Source organism: Ovis aries, chromosome 15 (assembly GCF_016772045.2).
Source record: "Ovis aries strain OAR_USU_Benz2616 breed Rambouillet chromosome 15, ARS-UI_Ramb_v3.0, whole genome shotgun sequence".
NCBI classification, from domain to species: domain Eukaryota; kingdom Metazoa; phylum Chordata; class Mammalia; order Artiodactyla; family Bovidae; genus Ovis; species Ovis aries.
In genome coordinates, this window is record NC_056068.1 from 75,424,837 (window position 1) to 75,442,126 (window position 17,290).

At 43.0% G+C, this 17,290-nt stretch overlaps 1 protein-coding gene across 9 annotated transcripts in view; it reads right to left on the bottom strand.

Moving 5' to 3' along the window:
- AMBRA1 (autophagy and beclin 1 regulator 1) overlaps positions 1–17,290 on the bottom strand; it is a 165,800-nt gene that overhangs the window by 100,973 nt on the left and 47,537 nt on the right. For 5 of the 9 annotated variants that reach the window (XR_006056427.2, XM_027979695.2, XM_027979691.2 and 2 more), the window contains one exon: positions 3,620–3,706. The exons of the other annotated variants lie outside the window; for them this stretch is intronic. Coding sequence is in view for 4 of the 5 variants with exons in the window: in XM_027979695.2 (XP_027835496.1) it covers positions 3,620–3,706 (87 nt within the window). In the remaining variant the exon portion in view is untranslated. The remainder of the gene's footprint in view (positions 1–3,619; positions 3,707–17,290) is intronic. 9 annotated transcript variants of the gene reach the window in all.

Below are 17,290 nucleotides of genomic sequence, written 5' to 3' on the forward strand. Positions count from 1 at the left end.
CACTCTTCTCCCTACGGTGGCTGCTCTCATAAGCAACTAATCCAGGCAGACCTGCATTCTGACCATGGGTCAGCACCTTACGATGGCTGCTCTCATAAGCAAGTAATCTAGACAGACCTGCATTCTGACCATGGGTCAGCGCCTTCATACTCCATGAAAACATCCATGTCCTATACAATTTGGATAGTCCCTGCTTTCTAAAGTTTTTCCTCCGTCTTTCACAACACATATAATTTGAGGCTGTCAATTGAGAAAGTGAGAGTAGACCAATAACAGAAAAATGCTTTATATATATATTAAGTGGTACTAAGCAATTTCAAGACTTAAAACCTGCCCAAGGCACATACGCTTCCATTCAACAATTCCATTAGTGATTTTATCCTACAGAAATACACAAGGATATTGAAGATAAATATATAAACTGTTGGCACTAGTGAAAAACCAGAAACACCTCAAATGTCCATCAAAAGATTAAATAAATTATACCTATACAAAAAAACACCATGAAACAGTTGAAAAGAAAAAGTTATCCCTATATACACAAAACAAAAGCCCTCTAAAATAAAAATTTAAGTGGGGGAAAATTAAAGAATGGTATGTATGATGTATGTGTGTGTGTGTGTGTGTGTATATATATATATATATACATAAATATATATATCTATTTCTGTAATTAGAACAAAAAATAAAACACAGCAATCCTGATGAGGATTCCCAGGGACCTTAACTTCTACAATGTTTGAATATAAAAGGAAAAAAAGCATCTTTTTAAACAATGGAACTCTGGAAAAACTGACTGAGAATGGAAAAAGAAATACTTGTATCCAAATGGTAGGAAAAGTATTTACAAACATCTTGCTGCCTGATCTTTCATTACTCCTGGACAAAGTAAGACCCTGGGCAAATCCTCAGTAAATCTACTCACTCAGACCAAAGAAGATCCTGCAGTTAAGACGAAATAAGGCTGCCTCAGAAATGACTGCCATCCCAGGTGGCACCCTTCTGACCAACCATCCAACAAACTTTCCAAGGAGGCCAGGACACAGTCTTTGGAGAAGGCTGTGTTACGGAACAGTATGCTGCCTTTGGTGCCTCTGATTCCAAATTATCTCTATGTACTAGGTGGCCATGGAAGGTACAAAGGCCTTGGCCAAGATCATCAGAGTGTAAGAATTAACGTCTCAACCTGTGGGACATTTACTGTCTCTTTGGGCACCTGGTACCATGCATTTGGTGAGGATGAATCAAGAACTACATTTTCAACAGACAGAAGTCAATACTGTCTCTACCAAATACACAGAAATCTGCCAGCAGAAATCAACTGCTGTTGGTTAAATTCTCAAGTTAATCAGACTAGAAAGGAATGAAAAACTGAAGTTTAAAGAAAAAATAAAGTTTTAAGAGGAGAATGAAGATTCGTTTTTTAGAAATGATACTGATAAGTGACCACAAAAACTTGTTCCTCAGTTGAAAGCCGACCCTAATGGAAAACTCACATTAAGGTGAGAGACGTAGATATAATGCTGCTGCTGCTGAGTCGCTTCAGTCGTGTCCAACTCTGTTTGACCCCACAGACGGCAGCCCACCAGGCTCCCCCGTCCCCAGGATTCTCCAGGCAAGAACACTGGAGTGGGTTGCCATTTCCTTCTCCAATGCATGAAAGTGAAAAGTGAAAGTGAAGTCGCTCAGTCGTGTCCGACTCTTCGAGACCCCATGGACTGCAGCCTACCAGGCTCCTCCGTCCATGGGATTTTCCAGGCAAGAGTACTGGAATGGGGTGCCATCACCTCCGAATGCTGATGCTAACAATAATTAAATAAAGACTGCCCTTTTATGTAGGGGTAAAAATTCAGCACTAGGTAACCTCAATTGTTTAATTTCACCATTGAACAGGAATTCCCTAAGCTATAAAAGTATGCCATCAGTGGTAAAGAAAAATGTATTCTTGGCACAACTCTTAAGTAGAAGTATATCCTAGTCTTGTCTTTTTACGTATCTAAGGGAAGCTAAGGATCTGAGTGCTGAGATGTCTCATAAAATTTTTGATCTATACATATTATGCAGGGTGAAGTCTAAGAGGAAAAAGAAATTAAAAAGCCAATAATGAGGTAACAATCATCCTTCTACTTGAGAGCTTGATAATTATCAAACTCTAAAAGTGTTCCAAGTGAATATTTTAAATAACTCAAGTTTTCTTTAAGGAAGAATACTACCTCCCTCGATAAAAAACCTACTTTATGTTTAAAGGGAAAATGTAAAAATACAAACACCATAAAGCCTGGTGTTTCTGTGGTAAAGATCTGAGTGGGAATAAACAACAAGCTTATTACATGAAAGGAGGACAAGTAATGGTCTTTATGAATCACTGTTAAACTTTGTCAGGTTAAAAATTCTGGGGTTGAGATTCCCACTACTGTCCTTAAAAAAAAAGAAGAAACAACGGCTTTACGGCAGGAAGTCCTCTCAGCGTTTCAAAGAAACCGGTGCATGCAGCACAATTCCTTCTCTTACCGAGGGCGCATTGCTTTCAGATGCGACTGCAGACTGCCTTCCTTGTCTCAGTCCCTGTCAGAGTCGTCTACCCGTTTTAAAACCATAAATCCCTGGTTCCCTGATCCTTGGATTGGCTATTTGTGGGGTACGGAAAAGGAAGTAATAGGATGATGGGGAATCTTTCCATTAGTGTCTTAGAAAGAATGCTCCGAATCATGACGTAACTGTGGTAACAACGAAATCATTCAATATCCTTGAAATCGACTTGGTCTAAAGATTCCAATCTTGACTTGAAATTCTTGATCTACAGCAAAGCTCACTTAGCCTTTTCTGACCCACATTGTTACCTTCAACCCCACCATTATAAACTACCCTCTTCTTTTGGCAAAACTTCACAGTGTGTGTTCTGGAGCTGCTTAAAGAATGTGCAGGTTATCCCCCTTTTGGATCACTCACAGAATTATTAGGTCCAGCTGTGACATCCCCAAAGGGCTGCTCACCATAAATAAATATTATACATCAACTCAACACCCCATCCTTGCTCCTGAGTTACCAGTATAAAGGTGGGCCTTAAACTCATGAGAACTTTGTTTTTAATCTCTTCAAGGTCTTTTCAAATGTCTGCTAGTTAGTGTAAGGCAAGCTCTTCACTAACATGCAGCTTATTTTACTCAGTTACCCTTTGTCAGCCATCTCTTTCTTCACGTAGTCTCCAAAAAGTCAACATCTGAATGACCTTGATTTCTGCCTTCTGATGTTCTAAATTCTCTCTCAAATGAGGATTTTTTGGTTTGTTTTTAACTCGTTAAGTGATTTCCCTATTAATAAAAACTGTCATTTCCCTTTTGGCTGTCCATCTGAATGGTAATGGCAGAAAAGAAATATCCTAGGACTCTGCCAGGGAGCCCCAAAGGATGAAGGCTCGGTCATAACCCTCTGCCACCAGAGGCGCTGTTCACTTACCTGGAACACTTCCCCTTCACCTGAACCACCTGTCTCAAAACTGTAACTGAAGAGTCCAAGAGCACCAGGACCAGAGAGGCACAGGACGGGGCTTCCAGCAGCTCGGCAACCCCAAGGGCAGCCCCTCCCCCCCACCTGGTGCCATTGCTCACTGTAGCCTTACCTCGCTGGGTCTGGGTAAATTGGGTGCTCTCTGGATCCTGCTCCATCATAACGGGATAATGAAATGAGGGAAGACTCCAGCAGCCTCCTAGCAGAGATTAAAAAAATGGCAATAATCCCTGTCAATTACCAGCTCAGAGGTCATTCATAAGGAAAAATGGGGGAGAGAGATAAATAACATCCCCCTTTGCGGCTAGCTGACACCTCTTGTCTGGGCTCACATCCTTCCTACCAGCACTTAGAGGCGTAAGGATATGAAGCACTCCAGAGTGCCCACACTGGATATGACCACTGTATGATCCTGAATACTGCTCTTCTGTGAGAAATGAACAAATGCTTTAGAGACATGATCTTATTTTCATCTGCAGTACCTCCAGCAGACAAACAGGAGGTTGGGATCAACATGAGAGAGGAAAAAGAGGCAAACCTAGAGCTTACCATGGAATGCCAACAGTTTACTTTGGCGTTCAGTTCCCCCATGTTATCCTTATTCACATCCCATTATCTTCTCGGCATTCTGCTCTGCCCACACCCTTCGTGAGAGTACCCTCTAGGGCTTTCTTGGTGGTTTAGTCACTAAGTCGTGTCCGACTCTGATCCCATGGATTCTAAGTCCTCCGGGCTCCTCTGTCAATGGAATTCTCCAGGCAAGAATACTGGACAGAGTTGCCATTTCCTTCTTAACAACTGATAAAAACAATCTTCAATTATATAATCTAGCCCAGCCATCAGTACAATGGTCCTATGGGTTAATTTACTGAGCATTTTTTTTAGTGCCAGGCAATACTAAGCACTTCCCATGTACTTCATTTAATCTCTCCGCAGCCTGGAAAGGTAAGCATTGCTACACAAAAAGGAGATCAGCGGGCCAGGGAGTTAGGTGCGCTGCATGGCAGCACGCCACGGCTGCGTGAGAGCGCCGGAGCCCTAGGGAAGGCCTGCTGACTCCAAATGCTGCAAATGACTACGCACACGAGTCCACTGCGAGTGCAAACTGGAGTGTGCATCCAGCATCACTGGTTCCTTCTATTTTTTAAAGGGATGCCAGAAATTTGGACTTTTGCACGAAGTCTCCTGTTAAGTTTTACTAAAACATTTTTCCTCCTTTCCGTATGGGAAGGGCCAGTGAAAACCCATCTGATGAACATGGCTCGGGGTCCCCGTTTGCCGTGTCTGCCTCCCAACTCCAGTGTGCCTTGGCGCCAATCAAGCTCCTGCCACGGAACACGTTTCCAAGGAAGAGGTCTCAGGAAGAAATGCACACTGCTCCCCTCCGGCAGCATCTTGCCTGGCTCTCCCAGGAGCGGGTCTCCGGCTCCCTGCCAGACTCTTACTTTTTTTAATTTTTAAAATTTTTATTTTTACTTTATTTTGCTTTACAATACTGTATTGGTTTTGCCATACATTGACATGAATCAGCCATGGGTGTACGTGAGTTCCCAATCCTGAACCCCCCTCCCAAAGACTCTTCTTTAAAGCAGATCTGTAGGGTAAGGACAGCAGCTACCAATCTTTTCCAACTGAGTTAATTCAATTCACTGTTATTAAAACCAGCTGGCTTTAGGTAGAGTAGTGTGCAGTCACTTTATCCCAGCGACTGACTCACCGGAGTATTTTCCCTAACAGTCTGGGGAAGAGAGAACAGCAGAGGCCTATCAGCCTGGCTTCCTACCCTTCCCACCCAGAACAGCCAAGTGTTGTATCATGTTCTTGATCTACACAAGGCTTATCATCCCCACGCTTAAGACAAGTTAAAACAATCCCACCGCTTGAAGGGACAGAACACAGTGAAACCAATGAGGAAGAGAAGAAAGCAATACAACACTTCTCTGTGGTCGAAACCTGAATCTTCAATGATATCACTGTTTACAGCAGCAGACATTGTGTTTCATCAACTGTAAGACATGCTTCCCCCCCCACATTTTAACATGTCTGGAATAGGGATACATCTTATAACTGTGTGATACAGTTTAATTGGCAGGATTTTTTTTCTTTCATAGGTGCACATAAGATAACAGCATGTCTTTGAATCTTGATGGGATGTTTCTGAGAGGAGGGGATGGTGAGAGGCACACAGACTGGAAAAAGAAGTGGAATTTTGAGAAGTGTATCCATTTAGGCCATCATATAAGGTGGTGCTGGTGGTAAACACCCCTGCCGAGGCAGGAGACACCAAAGACTCGGGTTCGATCCCTGGGTCAGGAAGATCCCCTAGGGGATGGCACAGCAACCCACTCCAGTATTCTTGCCTGGAGAATCCCATGGACAGAGGAGCCTGGTGGGCTACAGTCTATAGGGTCGCAACGAGTTGGACACGACTGAAGTGACTTAGCATACACACATGTTCACTACTAATAAATTTGTGCTACAGCAATTAGGTGGGAGCTGAAGAACAGAAGTAAGATCTGGGAGCAGCTGACTGCCTCGGAACACCCAGAAGCTTGTTCTATCCCAATGGGTTCTGGACTGAGTCTTGAATATCACTGAGCCCTGTTGTGTTACCCTCCATAAGCAGAGGCCGTTTGACAAGGGGCATCATCCAGAGTAAGCCAGTGTATATCCTTCTTTAAAATGACCCTGCCAAATCAGGAGGCCAATGCTACCCCCTACTCTGCCAAGGCACTGACAGCATTCAGAGAAATTAGATGAGTTTTTAGGCATGCTGTAAAGGAGATTCTTGAGCCAGAAGAGCTTAGGTTAGGTCATTTCAATTTTACTAGTTCTATTTTATAATTCCACAAACTCTACTCCACACCCTAAATTCCGATCTTAATTAGGAAGACTTCTTAAAACAGAGTTACACCAAAATGTTAAGTTTTGTCTCTGGGGAGTCCCCGATGAGATTCTTCCAGAAGATATACCCCCTATACCTACTTACTAGAATCTGTTGGCACCATTTGCTCCCAGGCAATACAGTGGACTGGCAAGTCATACATACATGGCATTTTAACTCTAATACACAAAATCAGGAGAGCCAATTACTATGAAGAGCACCCCCAAACATGTATCACTGATGACACATTAAGCTCTCTACAGTTACAACACAAACACTATCTGAAGGATTAAAAAAGACTGTTACAATCGGCGCTGAATAAAGAAAGAACTAGAGCGACTAGACAAGTAAACACCACCAGCACGTCTAGGAAACTCAAAGAAAGATCTTTCTCTCCCACAGTTAGCTTCTCGCCAAGAGCCATCGAGGGGGAAATGACGCAAAAGAACGGAACAGAATGGCAGCTGAGTGCCTTCTGCTCTGGCCGCTACAACTCTCACTTGACTTCATGGTTAATCAAGCAATTCAGTAATATGACACCAGGCAGGACTTAGCAGGGCTCACGCAAGTTGGTGGAAGTTTGAAGGTACCACTTCATCCTGACCTGTTAACTCCAGTTAGAGATGTTTTGAAGAGTCACTGAAGCTATGGCAGAGGAAAAACCTTTTCTTTACAAGTCTGCCTAGTTCATTCTCTAAGCCAGTGGTGTTCAAGTGAGGGGCACCACGGGCTGTGCTATTCTGACCTACTGGAGAACAGGAAGAAAATATCAGAACATTTGACTTAAATGTATAACCACAATGTGTATCTCACACACACACATACACACAAGCACAAGTGCTCAGAAGCCTTTTAGTAACAGAAGTGTTCTTTTTAAGTCTAAAGGCCACTGTTCTATCAGACTACACACTACTTTAATAAAATTCAATATTTAACACAATAATCACAAACATAAAATATTAAAACTAAACAAATGCATAATCATATTCATATATAGATACAGCAAAAGAGAGAAAATACTACAGAAAATGTGGTAAAATGTTAACATACAGTGAATGTGAGTGAAGAGTATAACGGGAATTCTTTGCACTATTTTTGCAACTTTTCCGCAAGTCTGAAATTATTTCAAAATTTAAAACATCAAATATACAAAATCTAAAAGTAAACCACTGAAAACTAAAGAGAAAACTACTCATTTGCAAAAGAATCACTCACTTCTTAAAAAGACTTTCTTCAAAATAGCAAATTGCCTCTAAAAAGCAGGTTTGGCAAACTACAGGCACTCGGCCAGCTGCCTGCTTTTATAAATAAAGTTTTATCCAAACACAGCCATAACCATTCATTCAAATATTGTCTGTGACTGCTCTGGAGCTAGGAAGGCAGAGTTGAGTAGTCTAGATAGGGGTAGGCCTATAATAAACCTCTAATACATACTGCCTAGCCCTTTACAGGGAGAAAGCAATGGCAACCCACTCCAGTACTCTTGCCTGGAAAATCCCATGGATGGAGGAGCCTGGGAGGCTGCAGTCCATGGGGTCTCGAAGAGTCAGACACAACTGAGCGACTTCACTTTCACTTTTCACTTTCATGCATTGGAGAAGGAAATGGCAACCCACTCCAGTGTTCTTGCCTGGAGAATCCCAGGGATGGGGGAGCCTGGTGGGCTGCCATCTATGGGGTTGCACAGAGTTGGACATGACCGAAGAGACCTAGCAGCAGCAGCAGCCCCTTACAGAAAAAAAAAATCTGGCCATTCATGCTCTAAAGTAAAAGGTGGAGTCACTATGGAAAGGAACAAAAAAACTTAAAGTATTACACACTAGAGTAAGTCATCAAAAATTAATATTACGCCCTACTAAAATCATGTTAACAGGAAGACAATTTAAGCTACAAAATTCCTTATATTTTATATGAATATAACTATTTCTTCCTGACTCAATTAACACCCTGAATCTGTACAAAGGTTCCGTAGATCAGCTGTATCCTTTGATGACTAAGAAAACAATAAAAAATAGTAGTAGAAGAAAGCTCTGGAAAAGAACAAAGTTGTTGTCAGGGTAGACGGGTTATCTGAAAGGAAAGACACTTTCTTTCAAATTGACTAGATATTAGGATTGAGAAGCAGGAAGTCTGGGTAACGGTCTAGGCAGAATAAACAAGCCAGGGAGAACTCTTCCTTAATAAACAAGATATGCTTTTAAACTGGTTGTCAGATCACACAGAAAATCAACAAACTAAAGCCAACAATCATGTACAGACTTCTCCAACACTAGAAACAATCAACTGCTGACACTCTGATATACGGATAAGGACAGCTGCTGCTGCTGCTGAGTTGCTTCAGTCGCGTCCGACTCTGTACGACCCCACAGACGGCAGCCCACCAGGCTCCGCCTCCCTGGGATCCTCCAGGCAAGAATACTGGAGTGGGTTCAGTGCATGAAAGTGGGTTCAGTGCATGAAAGTGAAAACTGAAAGTGAAGTCCCTCCATCATGTCCGACTCTTAGCAACCCCATGGACTGCAGCCCACCAGGCTCCTTCGTCCATGGGCTTTTCCAGGCAAGAGTACTGGAGTGGGGTGCCATCACCTTCTCCACAACTGCTCCTAGGAGCTACTAATAGGATGCCACTGGTGCCCCACACGTGATGAGTAATTTCCCAGTCTGGCTCTGGTGTGTGCGTGACATCTGCTAGTCCAGTTTAGGGGAGCCAAGCTCAAAGGAATAACTCCCTTCTGCTTAGGGAATAAACTCCAAATTCCTCAGTGTGGCACTCAAAGCTGCACAGTCCAATTTCTCATTCCTTCTGAACATACTATAAGCTCTGGTCCAGTGGTTTTCAAACTTTTTGGTCTCAGAGTTCCTTTAAAACTTAAAAAAAATATATTTTATTGGAGTAAAGTTGATCTCCAATGTTGTATAGTTTCAGGTAAACAGCAAAGTGAATCAGTTATACATATATCCACTTTTTCTGATTCTTAACCCATATAAGTCATTACAGAGTATTGAGTCAAGTTCCCTGTGATACACAGTAGGGCCTTATTAGTTATCTATTTTATATACAGCTAACACTCTTAAAAATTATTGAGGACCCCAAAGAGCTTTTGCTTATATGGGTTTTATTTACCAATATATACTATATTTGAGATTAAAACTGAGAAAAATGGAATATACAAGCACAAAGAGTGAAAAAGACAAAGAATATCTCAGCGTTGTTATAAAGATAGTTTTGACTTCAGGGACCCCAGGCCACACTTTGAGAACTACTACTCTAATGCTATACTAAACACACCCCTCACTATTTCACCCGTTTTTCGTTTGGCCATTCCTTCTTTCTGGAAAGTTCTTCCCCATCTCTGCCTATAAAAATCCTTCAAAGCTCAAATGTCTGACTCTTCTGGTGAGAAGCTCCCCCTCGCTTCCCTCATCCCCCATTGCGGTTGAGCCCTCTCTTAAAAGGCCTGCCCCCTGCCACTTGGTACTGCAGTTCCTTACGTCTTCTTGTTTCTACCACTGGACTATAAGCTACATGAAAGCAAGTACTGGATCCAAGTCATCTTTTTATCCCCATTAAAACTCACACCCTAATGAACACACAAAAGGAAGCCAGTAAATATCTAAGGAGAGTAAATCAGCAAGACTAAGATTTGGAAAAATAAGCAAGAAGACATATCTGATCGCCTGTCACTGACCCCGTGCCTTTCAGACAAGGTTTCTGGATGTCCAAAACCTCACACAGAAATTCCTGAAGGAACTAGTTTCTCAGAAACTGCTGACATCAGTCTTCACCCCTCGGGTCACTTCAGCCACTCAGGTTAAAGTGCTGACATGTTTGTCCTGATAAACGCGGTGCAGCCTGGTCCCTGGGAGGCTTATTAAATCATAAAGTCAGAGGCTGGCTACTTGCCTGGGAAACTACCACTGATGCTCCCAGACAGCTTATTGCCAACGGAGAGCTCGCAGGGGAGAGAGGGCAGTGTTTTCAGGGGCAGTGAAGGGGTGGGAGGCCAAAGAAACCTGGACACACTACTGCCTTCTCCACGTCTGCATCCTGCTCTGCAAGCCCCAGATCTCTGCCTCAGCGCATGACAAGCCCTTATTCTTAGTAAAAAATAATTGTGTGTTCTGAAACGACACCTCTATTATGATTTCCAAATTGACATCTCTGCTTTACAGCGGAGGCATCCAAGCCTCCCCATTTCACACAGTGGCAATTATCATTTAAGCTATCCAACGATAGGCACTCATCTGATCCCTGCAGGGCCCCCGAGTTCTAGGGGTGCGCTTACGGCACATGATGCAGCTGCCAGCAGGGCCCGCCAGGCGATTCCTGCCCCTGCTGTGGGGCAGACCAAGGCAAGGCGGCACTGCTAGAAGGCTAACCTTGGGGAGAAGACAGACACGTGGCAGAAAGAGCGCACGGCGCCTGTTGTGCGGCTCAGCCTTGTTTTACCACCATCAAGCATAAACAATTCACAGGGCTCAAAATAAAGGCTTTTTACCAGAAAAGCTTGAAAACATCTTTACAAAACATTAACATATTCCTCAATGTCTCTCTGCAGTGAGCAATAGATGGCAAAACATCAGAGCACAGCATAGTCACAGACACCAAGAGGAAAGAAGCTGGAAACAATTCATACGGGATGTGCAACTGTGTGTCTAGCTGCACAAAAGTCTTGCCTGAAAAGTCAGCTAGATCCCTCTGCAAACATCTGACCCTCTGCTGACCGTGAGGCCCTGAGGTATTTTCACTTTTAAATAAATTTCATTCTATACTGGAACATACTTGGTGGGTTATTTTTAATACATTTGTAAAAAGATTGGTTAGTGCTATACTTAGCTCCTGTGTGTCCTCAACACATTGCACTATAGGTACGAAGCTTCCATTTACGATAAAAACTCACTTTTGTCAGCATCTGAACTCAAAGGTCCAAGGTCATCTACATGGACATGTTTATGCTGTCCCCAATTCTTTCTTTGTGAGACTTGGGAGGTGGGCCCACAGATCAGACATTTTTAGACTAGGAATTTAGATCAGAGGCTTTTCACCAAAGGATAAGTAGGATCATAGCAACGACAAGTCCCACAGCTGGTTCTGATACTCACGTGCACACGTACTAACAAGCAGCAGCCACGCCGTGCAAGTGTGGACGCTAATTAAGAGGTGGTATACCCTACTTGACTGCTTCCCCCCCCCGAATCAAGAAGACATTTACAGAATTCAATAATCCTGGAATTCTCAGCTAATTTTATTCAGAATAATAGATAATTCCAAAAAAAAGTCTAGTAAGCCAGAAAGAAAAACACCAATACAGTATACTAACACATATATATGGAATTTAGGAAGATGGCAACGACGACGCTGTATGCAAGACAGCAAAAGAGACACAGATGTGTATAACGGACTTTTGGACTCAGGGGGAGAGGGAGAGGGTGGGATGATTTGGGAGAATGGCATTCTAACATGTATACTATCATGTAAGAATCGAATCGCCAGTCTACGTCTGACGCAGGATACAGCATGCTTGGGGCTGGTGCATGGGGATGACCCAGAGAGATGTTATGGGGAGGGAGGTGGGAGGGAGGTTCATGGTTGGGAACGCATGTAAGAATTAAAGATTTTAAAATTTAAAAAAATAAATAAATAAAGTCTATCTCTAGACCTACTGATACTACGAAGGCTGCAGGATATAATCATTGACGGCTTCAGCAACAGCAAACCTTGTACATTTCTTCTCAGATGACTTTTCACATTCACACTCCTGATCTGAAATTTTAAAAACCCTCGATGAGGGTCGTTTGCTCCGCTGACCTGGGTATACTACAAACACTATACTCTATAATATGAAGTAAAACCTTAGGGTCAACATCAGGATGGCAAAGGGAAGTTAGTAAATGAAGCCTAACGAGAGAGTGAGGAAAAAAGGGGTGCACAACGGGCTGGGGCATCTATCAGCCAGAGGCCGAGAGGCAGCGTTCCTGGCGCATGTCTGTTCAAGTAATGAGGTTTCTGGAGTCTACAGAAATAGAAAAGAGGGCAGAGATTCCAGCTGGGCCCCCAAACAATCCACTGTTAGCCCTGGAGCTAACTTGAAGCTCAGAGTACAATCACTTTTCTTATATCCTGGGTTCACACTGAACTGCTTCTCTTAGTGACATTTGATTTTCACTGATTCGCCTCTGGGAGTACACTACTTGCCCTTCCACCCTGATCCTGACTTCAGCAACCTTCCTGATTCCCTCTGGACTGAGCATTTGACTCCACTGGAATAATCTCTCTACCATTTCTCTGTCTAGACAACACGAAATTGGCATAAATGACACCTAAAGTACAATTAGGAGAAAAACTGCAATCTCCACTCTCCACCCCCGTTTTCCAAAAGAACCGCACAGGCACATCAATCAGCTCTACCAAGAAGATTAACTCCATGGAGCCTGGAAGCCATTTAGTTCCCAACGTGCTAACTAGTATGCATCCCCCTCCCCTCCACTATAAGCAGAAGATGTAAATTGCCTTCTTTCCACTAGCACTAATGGTTATAATCTCAGAGATGTAAATGCCTGCAGAGTCGATACCTGTGTAAAAAAGTCCTTACAAACACTTGATCCACCTGCATTATTTTATTTAGCAGAATCAGACAAAAGCAAATAGACAAGGCGAAAAAAGAGAGGCAGGACTCAAGAGGATCAGAACCAGGCCGCATGATTATAACAATTATAAAAATAAGGCAGTTTGAAGCCACTGCAAGCTCTTTGTAAAATACAGTATCAAAAAACAGCCAACGTCAAAGGACAGAAAATCATGAAATATCTTATCAATCGTTTTCAGTGCGAGGGGGTGTCCCCCAGGGGACCTGTATCTAGAGATATTTTCGGAAGCTGAAACTGGATGGGGGGAGTACACTGGTACCTAGTGGACAAAGGCCAGGGTGCTGCACCCTAAGATGCAGGGACATTCCTCCCCAACAAAGATTTATGTGGCCTGAAATGTTGATAGTGCTGCTTTTGAGAAATCCTGTGATATATCTTAATACTCTGAGATTAATGAAGGGAAGCTCTGATTAACTAATATATGAGGCAAGTCAATGCTTTAGCTTTAGAAGCAAATTGCAGTTTAACTCGTGATCTTGGGTCACTTATGAGCTGTGTGACCTCTGGCAAGTTCATTATCCCCAGCGTCCAAATTTAATGGGAAATGCCTATTTCACAAGCTTGTTATGATTAAGTAAGAACATTAGTAGCCAGTACACAGCCTAATAAATAGTGGTTGTTTTTTTTTTTTTTTCTTTCCCTGGATGACAATTTCCAAAAGTATCTGCAGGGAACACATGGTCAGGCAAGTCACTATTCCTAAAAAGTTGGTTTCCTAGAAAGACATGTGTTGAGGAAGGACCAGTTCTATAAAGGCATACACATGGGTATTTCTGCCCTAAGAATCACATGAGCCTGACCCAAATAAACCAACAAGAGCAGTCAGTCAACCAACCACCAATTTGGCTGTTGGTCCATCCAACCACTGATTCAAACCACAAATAATTATTGAGTGTTTTGTTACTGGGTATACAGCAGCCTACAAAATGGCCTTGGTCTCTGGAGTGGCTAGTATCTGATGAGGGACCAGAGAGCAACACTTCTTGGCATTCTTGCCCCCGTGTGGTCTCCTCTCACACTGAATGTAGACTAGCCTGTTATTTGCTTTAATCAAGAGAACGCAGAGAGTTCTGGGTCTAAGCCTTGAAGAGAACTGATGGCTTCCCTTTCCTCCCTCGTGGAACCGTCACTTTTGGAAGCCCTAAGCTGCTACCTTAAAAGTCTGGCTACTCTGCTGGAGAGGCCACAAGGAAAGAGGAGTCCTTGAGAGGCCTGGCTGTTCTAAATGCGCTTCCGGTTGACTTGAGAGAGACCTCAAGCAAGACTAGCAGAACTTCCCAACGGACCTCCCTTCTACCCAAAGAACAATGAAAGATATAAAACTGCTGTTTTAAGTCACTAGATTTTTGGTTTTTTCGGTTATGCATCAGTAGATGAAGGAACTAGGTTCTGATCTTCTATAACTTTCAAGCTAGCTACAACAGCAGCATAAAAAGTTAGCTTACAAGCCTAAGTTAACTGTATTGGTACTCAAGGGAACTTCAGCTACCAAAACAGACACTAAATAAGACATCTGGAAACAGACCTTAAACAATAAAGCTCAGGGCAAACTTGCTCACCATGTCCGAAGCATGAGGTTTTGGTTCTGGTCAAAAGAGTCAACATCAAAAGAAAAACTTTCTGCTCTTTTCTACCTGTCCCAGTCAGGCTCTCCTTTCTGAACACACTTCTGCCCTGGATGGCTCACTCTCAATACAGAAGGAGCCCTTAGAACTTGGGAAATTAAGGCTGTTTGTACTCCCTCTCTTATCAAGAGACAGAACCAGTTTCTTCTGCACGTATCATTATAATAGAGTGCAGGAAAAACGAAGATAATATTCCATTCCCCTGCTATGAACCAGACCACTTTCTGCATTATTGCACTTTCTAAAATAGAACCTCATTGTGTCTGCTGCAAGTGACCAACGGGAGTAACTAGCACCAGCGCTATCACGACACGGTTCCTTATCTGCTCTTTATATGGCACCTCACTTTTTTATGTACTTGGTTTACTTCAATTTTATATGGTGAGATTTCACAAACACACCATGAAGGCTGAAGTCTTGGGGGAAAAAAATAGGATACTAACACAGAAAAGAAAATGACCTGTAGGAAATGTGTCACAGCAAAAGGAGTTTTTTTGTTGTTGTTGTTTAGGGACTTTTTTTGTTTGTTTTTTGAGCAGAGTGATAACAGAGAAAAGAGAGGAGAGCTGGCATTTCTTGAGCATCTGATGCTTACCTCATTTAACCTGCATCACAGTAACTTTAAAATTGAGGAAACTGAGGTTCAGAGAGGATCCTTAACCTCCTCAGGGTCACAGAATAGGGCCAGGATTTGAATCCAAGGCTGCTCAAATTCAACTCCTTCTATTAGAATCCATTGCAAGAAAAGAAAAGAGGGGGAACGTAAGGAGATCACGAGTTAAAGCAACACTGCAACAAGGGACAGGAGGAAAAGGAAAATAAAGGTGATGGATAATGCCAAGGGATTTTAGTACACCACAGAGACTTAGGGATGGGGGAGGAGATGCTGGTGGTGACGCTAAGACTTTCTAGATGGTTTAGGACTTTTCAGCTAGTCCAGCAGTTAAGAATCCGCCTGCCAATGTAGGGGGCATGGGTTCAATCCATGGTCCGGGACAATTCCACATGCTGAGGAGCAACTAAGCCCGTGCGCCACAACTACTGAGCTGGCGCACAGCAACTACTGAAGCCTGTGTGCTCAAGGGCCCGTGAGCCCCAACTACCGAACCTGTGTGCTTCAACAACTGAAGCCCGAGTGCCTAGAGCCTGGGCACTGCAACAATGGAGGGCATCGCAATGAGAAGCCCTCACACTGCAACAAAGAGGAGCTCCTGCTTGTCACCACCAGAGAAAACCTGTGCAGCAACGGAGATCCAGTGCAGCCAAAACCAAACAAAGAAATAATTATAAAAGTAAATTAATAAAAAAGTACTAAGTTCCTAGATGGTCTAAAACTGTCCTCTAACTTGGTGCATATCAAAATCATCTGGAGAGCTTGTTAAAAACACAGACTGCATGCCTCCCACCCCCAGTTTCTGATTCAGTAGCTCTGGAATGAGCCCAGAAACTCACATTTCTAACATCAGCAGGAGTTGCTGATGTTCCTGGTCTGAGGACTACACTTTGAGGACCACTGGCCAAAGATCACACAACAAACACATTCTCATATATGGACACCTCTCTCCCACCCCCAATCTTATCACATCCAAAATAGTACCATCTAACACAACTGTCAAATTTAGTTGCTCTGCTGCTGTTGCTAAGTTGCTTCAGTCGTGTCCGACTCTGTGCAACCCCACAGACAGCAGCCCACTAGGCTCCTCTGTCCCTGGGATTCTCCAGGCAAGAACACTGGAGTGAGTTGCCATTTCCTTCTCCAATGCATGAAAGTGAAAAGTGAAAGTGAAGTTGCTCAGTCATGCCTGACTCTTAGCGACCCCATGGACTGTAGCCCACTAGGCTCCTCCATCCATGGGATTTTCCAGGCAAGAGTACTGGAGTGGGGGGGCCACTGCCTTCTAGGAGGGTCTAAAAATTCAGCAACTCTTTGTAAATCAACTATGCTGCTGCTAAGTCACTTCAGTCGTGTCTGACTGTGTGTGACCCCATAGATGGCAGGCCACTAGGCTCCTCTGTCCCTGGGATTCTCCAGGCAAGAATACTGGAGTGGGTTGCCATTTCCTTCTCCAATGCAAGAAAGTGAAAAGTGAAAGTGAAGTCGCTCAGTCATGCCTGACTCTTAGCGACCCCATGGACTGCAGCCTACCAGGCTCCTCTGTCCATGGGCTTTTCCAGGCAAGAGTACTGGAGTGGGTTGCCATCAACTATACTTCAATTAACATTTTAAAAATTAAATAAAAACAAAGCAAAACAAAAAAATTCAGTAATTCTGTTAGGACAACAATTATAGCAATGGTCCTTTGCCTTCAAGGAGTAACAGAAAATGATCAGTCAAGCTTCTGTCTCAATTTTGAGAACTCATAAGAGGCAGTAGGAAAAGGAATCAGAAAAGCATGCAAAAAAGAAACAGTGCTATACTTCTGGGAAAACACACTTCTGAAGTTAAAAAAAAAAGTTCCTTTTTGTTTTAATTTTAAAGATTTACATCTGCTAAAAGGCATGCTGTGATTCACGGGGTTGCAAAGAGTCGGACACGACTGAGCGACTGAACTGAACTGAACTGAAAAGGGAAATTAAGAAAATACTCCTACTTATAATAGCATCAAAAAGAATAAAATATGTAGGA